Source organism: Schistocerca cancellata, chromosome 9 (genome assembly GCF_023864275.1).
Source record: "Schistocerca cancellata isolate TAMUIC-IGC-003103 chromosome 9, iqSchCanc2.1, whole genome shotgun sequence".
NCBI classification, from domain to species: Eukaryota; Metazoa; Arthropoda; class Insecta; order Orthoptera; family Acrididae; genus Schistocerca; species Schistocerca cancellata.
In genome coordinates, this window is record NC_064634.1 from 200,052,573 (window position 1) to 200,062,511 (window position 9,939).

A 9,939-nucleotide genomic window follows, 5' to 3' on the forward strand; every position below is an offset into this window, starting at 1 on the left:
TTTCAAATTAAAGCATCTTTCAGTAGCGTAATACCATTCCATTATTTCACAAGTATTTATTAATAATAAACAACTGCAAAACGAAAAAGCAGACGAAGCACTTGGTGATCGGATCGCGCCTAACTTGGATGGCGGGCGAAGTGTCTCGGCTGTAAGATCAGAGCTCGTTCGGCAGAGGAGGGACATCATCTCCACCGCGGTATCAGTTCACGTGTCCAATGAGAACGTTAATGGATACTTATAAACAACGGGGACTAACAGATAATATGGATGAAACAGAAAATCTTGATGATGGAAGTAGGCAAGGTTAGAAATGTGGAATGTTCCAAGTATCTGGGTTCGTTAATTCCTAATATTGAACAATGTGACTGGAAATATCCCACAGTATAAGTCGATAGAGGGTAGCTATTAGATGATTATATGGTATCTTTTGGAGTCGACACATATCCAGACGAACAAAGAAAGATGTGCTAGGTTCTGCGGTTGAAAGCATTCTCACGTAAAGCTCAGAGTGTTGGATACTGAATGAGAGACAAAGGGCGAAAATTGAGACTGCTGAAATGAACGGGAGCACGAGAGCGACCCGAATGGAGCAATCCAGGAATGAATACATAAGAAAGGAGATGGATGCGGTGGAACCAGTCACTGTTACGATCAGTGTTCGAGCACTAAGATTGGTATGAACACGTCCGACGGATAGAGGAAGAACAATGGCGCAGCGTTTGGTCAACTGGTCTGTGCCAGGGAGAAGTAGCCGCGAGAGGTGTAGGGAAACGTCGAGGGGAAATGTAGACGAATCTATGGGAAGGTCTATCGGAAGAAGATTGCCAGGTTATAAGTTTGTGGCGTCTGAGACCAGGCAACTGCTGATAAGTGGAAACCCCTGCTAAAATAAAGTAAGTGTCTGGGATCATAGACATCCATCACGTGTATATGATGATTAGGCATCTGGACTGGCCTGACACCGTTCCATTAATTCCATTGCTGCCTCTGTTAAGCTGTGTGAGTGAGGCTAGACAACCGTCCACCAACTTTGGCCAATGCAGTTCGTGGATTCGATCCAGATCCGATTCCCATTCCCTTTTAGTTACACGATTAAGGCTAGCCAGCTCACCGGACCAATAGTCGCCAATCCAGCTTGCGGATTAGATCCAAGTCTGGCTCTGCTCCCTGTCGCACAAACAAGAGCACTCCGTGTTAAGCTATACAATTCACTGAGCAAAAGAAAAAAAAAGTATACCTGGAACGTAATATTGTGAACCGATGTCGGTATATGCCACCTGGGGGATAGTAGACGTAATGGTGTCAACGCCGTCCGCCAACAGATAGCGTAGTGACAGCTATCAGAGCGCCGTGTTTACCACTCAATAGGGAATACTCACAGCCAAATTGCTCAGTGTGGTGCAAACGTGTGAAGCAAGCAGGCAACCACGCCATGGAGACGCACTCGTGCCTCCTACGCCGACTGAACTGTACATTGCAGCGCCGAAGAAACTGGTATACGCATGCGTATTCAAATACAGAGATATGTAAACAGACAGAATACGGCGCTGCGCTTGACAACACCTATATGAGGCAAGTATCTGGCGCAGTTGTTAGATCGGTTACTGCTGCTAAAATGGCAGGTTATCAAGATTTGAGTGAGTTTGAACGTGGTTTTCGGAGCACGAGCGATGGGGCACAGCATCTCCGAGGAAGCGATGAAGCGGGGATTTTCCCGTCGACCATTTGACAAGTGTACCGTGAATATCTGGAATCCTGGAAAACATAAAATCTCCGACATCGCTGCGGCCGGGAAAAGGTCCTCCAAGAACGAGAGCAACGACGACTTACGAGAATCGTGACAGAAGTGCAATCCTTCCGCAAACTGCTGCAGATTTCAATGCTGGGCCATCAACAAGTGTCAGCATGCGAACCATTCAATAAGACATCATCGATATAGGCTTACGGAGCCGAAGGCCCACTCGCGTACCCTTGATGACTGCTCGACCCAAAGCTTTACGCCCGCCTGGGCATCAACACCGACATTGGACATTTGTTGACTGGAAACATGTTGCCTGGTCGGGCGAGTCTCGCTTCAAATTGTATCGAGCGGATGGACTTGTACGGGTATTGGGACAACCACATGAATCCATTGACCCTGCATGTCAGCAGGAGATTGTTCAAGCTGGCGGAGGCTCTGTGATGGTGTGGGGCGTGTGCCACTGGACTAATATGGGGCCCCTGATACATCTAGATATGACTCTGACAGCTGTTACACACGTAAGCATCCTGTCTGATCACTTGCATCCATTCGTGTCCAATCTGACAGTTATAAGAATCGAGGGACATGAAAGGGAGGCAGTGGTTGGGAAGGGTGTGGGCCCGGGTTGTAGCCCCTCCCCGATGTTATTCAATCTGTATATTGAGCAAGCAGTAAAGGAAACAAAAGAAAAGTTCGGAGTAGGTATTAAAATCCATGGAGAAGAAATAAAAACTTTGAGGTTCACCGATGACATTGTAATTCTGTCAGATACAGCAAAGGACTTGGAACAGAAGTTGAACGGAATGGACAGTATCTTGAAAGGAGGGTATAAGATGAACATCAACAAAAGCAAAACGAGGATAATGGAATGTAGTCGAATTAAGTCGGGTGATGCTGAGGGAATTAGATTAGGAAATGAGACACTTTAAGTTGTAAAGGAGTTTTGCTATTTGGGGAGCAAAATAACTGATGATGGTCGAAGTAGAGAGGATGTAAAATGTAGACTGGCAATGGCAAGGAAAGCGTTTCTGAAGAAGAGAAATTTGTTAACATCGAGTATAGATTTAAGTGTCAGGGAGTCATTTCTGAAAGTATTTGTATGGAGTGTAGCCATGTATGGAAGTGAAACATGGACAATAAATAGTTTGGACAGGAAGAGAATAGAAGCTTTCGAGATGTGGTGCTATAGAAGAATGCTGAAGATTAGATGGGTAGACCACATAACTAATGAGGAGGTATTGAATATAATTGGGGAGAAGAGGAGTTTGTGGCACAAGTTGACTAGAAGAAGGGATGGGTTGGTAGGACATGTTCTGAGGCATCAACGGATCACCAATTTGGTACTGGAGGGCAGCGTGTAGGGTGAAAATCGTAGAGGGAGACCAAGAGATGAATACACTAAGCAGATTCAGAAGGATGTAGGCTGCAGTAGGTACTGGGAGATGAAGAAGCTTGCACAGGATAGAGTAGCATGGAGAGCTGCATCAAACCAGTCTCAAGACTGAAGACCACAACAACAACAGTGCATTCCGACGGACTACGGCAATTCCAGCTGGACCGTGCGATACCCCAAACGTTCACAATTGCTACAGAGTGGCTCCAGGAACACTCTCACCCTTTCCACCAAACTCCCCACATATGAGCATTATTGACCGTATATGGGATGCCTTGCAACGTGCTGTTAAGAAGAGATCTCCACCCTCTCGTACTCTTACGGATTCATGGACAGCCGTGCAGGATTTATGGGGTCAGTTCCCTCCAGCACTATTTCAGACATTAGTCGAGTTCATGCCACGTCGTGTTGTGGCACTTCTGCATACTCGCGTGAGCCCTACACGACATTAGGCAGGTGTACCAGTTTCTTTGGGTCTTCATTGTAGTTCGAAAGGGGTCAACTTCCGGACTTTCGAGTGACGGGATGGTCTGTTCGGACAACTGCCACGCAAGTTAGACGTGCTGCGTCAGTTGTGTAACGATACTGGTATCAGTGGCCACGCGAACATTCTTACACCCGTAGATGACGTACTGGAGGTCTACGCAGGCCAGACGTCCACCAGGATCGTCGTATTTTAAGGGCATCAGTGGCATATCGTACCGCTACCACAGCACAGATAAGAGGGCTGGTGATCCCGGAACTGTCAACACGAACTATTGCGAACCGGTTATTAGCAGTGGGACTACAAGCATGTACACCTCCAGCCTGCCTTCCACTCACGCCACAGCGTGTGGCGTGAGTGTCAAAGGAACAAAAATGGTTCAAATGGTTCTGAGCACTATAGGACTTAACATCTGAGGTCATCGGTTCCCTAGACTTAGAACTACTTAAACATAACTAACCTAAGGACACCACACACATCCATGCCCGAGGCAGGATTTGAACCTGCGACCGTAGCAGCAAAACAGTTCCGGACTGAAGTGCCTAGAACCGCTTGGCCACAGCCGTCGGCGATCAAAGGATCACTTGGAATGGAGCGCCATGGTCCTCAGTGATGACAGTCGATTCTGCCTGCGCGCAAATGAGGGTGCAATGTAGAGCTGGTGAGCGCTGTCTCGTCGAGTGCTTTCGTCCAAGATATACTTGCTCCACCCCAAGCCTTTTGCGATAAGCTATGAGACGCGTTCACCTTTGCTGTTTCTGGAGGGGACGCTAACCAGCGCTCGGTGCGTGCATAGTGTTGTTAGACACGTTCCTCTGCCGTTCTTGCAACAAGAACGTGATGTGTTGTTCCAACAAGATAACGCTCGCCCACGAAACTCAACGTGCTCTGCAACACGTACGACACTTCACTGGCCAGCTCGATCTCCAGATTTGTCTCCAATCGATCACGTGTGGGATACGATGGGACGAGAAGTGTCTCGTGCGACTCGTCAGCTAACAACTCTTAGACAAGTACCTGAAGAGGTCGAGCAATGAGGCAAAACGTATCCCAGGACGGTATTCGCCGTTTGTACGATCGAATGGATGCCACAGTCAGCCACTGGAGGCTGCGCCAAGTACTAATGTGGGTCAGCATATCGATACCTGGTAACCGCTTGTGCTATTGATCTGTTAACGTAATAATACCATGTACTCTATACGCACTGTTGCACCAAGAAATCTCGAGAGAATTTGGAACCTTTAAACTGGTGTAGTAATTTTTTTCTTGCAGTGTAGTTCTGGGGAATAACAGGGATTCCCATACTTGGAGCTTGTATTCAGCTTCGGATGAATAGAGAAACCGCAGCACATGCCAGTCAGGCAGAACGAAGATTTCGACCCCTCTTAACGGCGAGGCAGGCATGTGGAGACGGTGGTAGGTTTTCGTCTGCCGTGCTTCCCACACTGCCGCCGCAATGGAGAGCAGTGGCCGTTGTTTACGACTCACTAATTGTGCCGGCCTATTGTGCGGCGCTGGGGCAGGCGTGGCCTGCCCGGTATTCATTCAGTGGCGGCGCGCGGCCGCGATTACGACTCTGTCGTAAGGCGATCCGTCGCTTTGTCGCGCCTCGCGATATTTCATCCCCCCCCCCCTTCGTGGAGGGGGTAGATCAGGTTTCGGCCAATCGCCGACATCCGGACACCAGAAACCGAACCCGCCGCCAGAGTCCTACCACTCTCCCTGGCCCGCACGCCCTTCCCTCGACCGAGATTGCGAAAACGATTTCACATGTCTCGGCGGACTGCTCGACGACGAGGCTCTCGGAGGGGAGGGACGAAGGGTAGAGTGTCTGCCGAGACCCTCGCTGGAATATTGTCCCTCGCTTCGTATTTCCTGCCTCCTCAGCGTGCTCGCCCGTCATGTTCTTTTCTCATACTGTTGCTACTGAAGAGCGTAGATGCACAAAACTTGTCTGTCCACAGGTCGAACATTTGTACCATACACGTGCGATTTACACTACTGGCCATTAAAATTGCTACACCAAGAAGAAATGCAGATGATAAAGAGGTATTCATTGGACAAATCTATTATACTAGAACTGACATGTGATTACATTTTCACGCAATGTGGGTGCATAGATCCTGAGAAATCGCTACCCAGAACAGTCACCTCTGGCCGTAATAACGGCCTTGATACGCCTGGGCATTGAGTCAAACAGAGCTTGGATGGCGTGTACAGGTACAGCTGCCCATGCAGCTTCGACACGATACCACAGTTCATCAAGAGTAGTGACTGGCGTATTGTGACGAGCCAGTTGCTCGGCCGCCATTGACCAGACGTTTTCAGTTGGTGAGAGATCTGGAGAATGTGCTGGCCAGGGCAGCAGTCGAACATTTTCTGTATCCAGAAAGGCCCCTACAGGACCTGCAACATGCGGTCGCTCATTATCCTGCTCAAATATAGGGTTTCGCAGGGATCGAATGAAGGGTAGAGCCAAGGGTCGTAACACATCTGAAATGTAACGTCCACTGCTCAAAGTGCCGTCAAAGCGAACAAGAGGTGACCGAAACGTCCACCACCTTGAACAGTCCCCTGCTGGCATGCAGGGTCCATGGATTCATGAGGTTCTCTCCGTACCCGTAAATGTCCATCCGCTCGATACAATTTGAAATGAGACCGAGCGACTAGGCAACATGTTTCTAGTCATCAATAGTCCAGTGTCTGTGGTGGAGCGGCCTGAACCAGCAACCGTGTCGTGGGTTAGTGGATTGTTGCCTCCTTTCATTGCCGATGCGGTAGCTCAGCGTGTACGGTCAGAGGGTTAGCCGCTGTAATTAAAACAGAGTTACTGGAACGACGATGAACATGAACAAGCCTCAAGGGACGTCCGCCCCATGTAGAAAGAACAATCACGAATAAAATGAGATAAGAAAAGTGGTCATGCTGCTGGACTCCCAAGTGGGCGAGATGAGTTCAACACTCACTCCTGCCTTTTTTTTTTTTCAGAATATTATGAATTGTCCGTCCGGTCATTGACATGTTTGTTCTCTTAGTGCATTGTGGCAGTTGTCATACAATACATCGGTTGTAGAATGTGAGTCATGCGGTAAGAATACTTTGGGAGCTAGCAAGTGAGAACAAATATATTGTTATACTACACTACTGGCCATTAAAATTGCTACACCACGAAGATGACGTGCGACAGGCGCGAAATTTGGTGTATCAAATGCTGTGATATGTAAATGATTAGCTTTTCAGAACATTCACACAAGGTTGGCGCCGGTGGCGACACCTAGAACGTGCTGACATGAGGAAAGTTTCCAACCGATTTCTCATACACAAACAGCAGTTGACCGGCGTCGCCTGGTGAAACGTTGTTGTGATACCTCGTTTCCGACTTTGATAAAGGTCGGATTGTAGCCTATCGCGACTGCAGTTTATCGTATCGCGACACTGTTGCTCGCGTTGGTCGAGATCCAACGACTGTTAGCAGAATATGGAATCGGCGGGTTCAGGAGGGTAATACGGAACGCCGTGCTGGATCCCAACGGCCTTGTATCACTAGCAGTCGAGATGACAGGCATCTTATCAGCATGGCTGTAACGGATCGTGCAGCCAAGTCTCGATCCCTGAGTCAACAGATGGGGACGTTTGCAAGACAACAACCATCTGCACGAACAGTTCGACGACGTTTGCAGCAGCATGGACTATCAGCTCGGAGACCGCGGCTACGGTTACCCTTGACGCTGCATCACAGACAGGAACGCATGCGATGGTGTACTCAACGACGAACCTGGGTGCACGAATGGCAAAACGTCATTTTTTCGGATGAATCCAGGCATCATGATGGTCGCATACGTGTTTGGCGACATCGCAGTGAACGCACATTGGAAGCGTGTGTTTGTCATTGCCATACTGGCGTATCACCCGACGTGATGGTATGGGGTGCCCTTGGTTACACGTCTCGGTCACCTCTTGTTCGCATTTACGGCACTTTGAACAGTGGACGTTACATTTCAGATGTGTTACGATCCATGGCACTGCCCTTCATTCGATCCCTGCGAAATCCTAACATTTCAGCAGGATAATGCACGACCGCATGTTGCAGGTCGCGTACGGGCCTTTCTGAATACAGAAAATGTTCGACTGCTGCCCTGGCCAACACATTCTCCAGATCTCTCACCAACTGAAAACGTCTGGTTAATGGCTGCCGAGCAACTGGCTCATCACAATACGCCAGTCACTACTCTTGATGAACTGTGGTATCGTGTTGAAGCTGCATGGGCAGCTGCACCTGTGCACGCCACTCAAGCTCTGTTTGACTCAATGCCCAGGCGTATCAAGGCCGTTATTAGGACCAGAGGTGGTGGTTCTGGGTACTGATTTCTCAGTATCTGTGCACCCAAATTGCGTCAAAATATAATCACATGTCAGTTCTAGTATAATATATTTTTCCAATGAATATCCGTTTATCATCTGCATTTCTTCTTGGTGTAGCAATTTTAATGGCCAGTAGTATATATACATGAAGATGGTATGTGTTCTTTCGGACATGTGCGAAAGAACAGATACCATATTGACATATCCCGGTCTTTGTCTGGTGTTTTCTTTGAGCTGTCTTCTCGTGTTCTGTCCTGTAACGACTTCGCTTGTTTACGTGCCATTTGCTTCAGTTCTTGTAATCCTAAAGTCACATCACAGTTTACTAATATGGACTAGTGATTCAAGTACAACATTAGAATGAACACACGCTATTTTAGCACTGAAATGAAAACGTTTGCTGTGTATGTGCTTCACGGCTAGTTTGAGCGGGTGGGATACTACACACATCTGCGTTCTTGTCTATCGTTAACCCGTTTATTCACAGCGTAATGCAGACTTTAGTGACATTGTAGGTGGCGAATGACTTACGACGATTGTCTTTTATTCCTGTTGTTCCGCGTGTGGGCGCAAATGCTAGCTAACGAGCGGATCGGCAGCACGCCCTCCTTAAGCCGTTGGCAATTAAGCGTCACGCAGCTACGTAGGCAACGAAAGGGTCTCGCAATATGATCGGCCGCTTCCTACCCTCTCGCACAGGCCTGTGGTCGTAAACACGGCTACCGTAACGAGAGGCTTAATCGCAAGTTTTATTGCGGAAACAACCAGCGCAGCTTACTCTGTGTAGGGTCGGCGTTAGCTCGGAAAGAAATCTAAAGAGCAGGGTGTTGTCGCAGAACGGGGTGTAATTTCGCAGGCAGTTCATACGCTAAGCACCCTTTCCATTCCCTGGCTTCCTCAACGCTACTTTACTCCCTCTCCCACCTCTCTCTCTCTCTCTCTCTCTCTCTCTCTCTCTCTCTCTCTCTCTCTGATTCTCACATACACACACACACACACACACACACACACAGAGAGAGAGAGAGAGAGAGAGAGAGAGAGAGATGATGATAATCTCTTGTTATTGTTGAGTAAAGTAATTTTAGTACCCGTTTCTAATGGATAATATAATTTTGTTTGTTCTTAACCATTTAAGAGCCTGTCCATAGTTTAGACACGACTGATGGGCTAAGCCATGTTGTGCCGGCCGCGGTGGCCGAGCGGTTCTAGGTGCTTCAGTCCGAAACCGCGCGACTGCTACGGTCGCAGGTTCGAATCCTGCCTCGGGCATGGATGTGTGTGATGTCCTTAGGTTGGGTTGGTTTAAGTAGTTCTAAGTTCTAGGGGACTGATGACCTCAGATGTTGAGTCCCATAGTGGTCAGAGGCTTTTGAACCATTTGAACTGTTGTAAGTAGACTGTTCAGGTAGTTATGTTGGTTACGCCACGTAGCGCTGTGTATGAAAACCACTGACTGTGCTGTGTGCAGTCTGTGGCTGGTTGGCATTGTTGGAATATTCGCTATTGTAGTGTTGGGCAGTTTGTGGTGAACCGCCAGCAGTGGTGGATGTGGAGAGAGAGAGAGAGAGATGCCAGAGTTTTGAGAGGTTGCTATAAGAGGACGACCTGGACGTGTGTCCGCCAGAAAAAGGAAATTTGTAAAGATATGACGACTTTTGAACATTATTAAGATAAATACATTATTTGTTCTCTATCAAAATCTTTCATTTGCTAAGTATGCCTATCAGTAGTTACTGCCTTCAGTAGTTAAAATCTTTTATTTAGCTGGCAGTATTGGCGCTCGCTGTATTGCAGAAGATTTTTGTGAGATATATGATTCATGAAAATTATAGGTTATTGTTAGTCAGGGCCATTCTTTTGTGGGGATTATTGAAAGTCAGACTGCTTTGCGTTAAAAATATTGCGTGTCAGTTTAGTCATAATCAGAATAAGTAAAGAGAGAAATGTCTGAATACG

At 47.7% G+C, this 9,939-nt stretch overlaps 1 protein-coding gene across 1 annotated transcript in view; it reads right to left on the reverse strand.

Moving 5' to 3' along the window:
* LOC126101283 (uncharacterized) overlaps positions 1-5,524 on the reverse strand; it is a 171,033-nt gene extending 165,509 nt beyond the window's left edge. Inside the window, exon 1 of the mRNA XM_049911964.1 lies at positions 5,392-5,524. Coding sequence (XP_049767921.1) covers positions 5,392-5,524 — 133 coding nt within the window. The remainder of the gene's footprint in view (positions 1-5,391) is intronic.
* Positions 5,525-9,939: the final 4,415 nt, after the last annotated feature.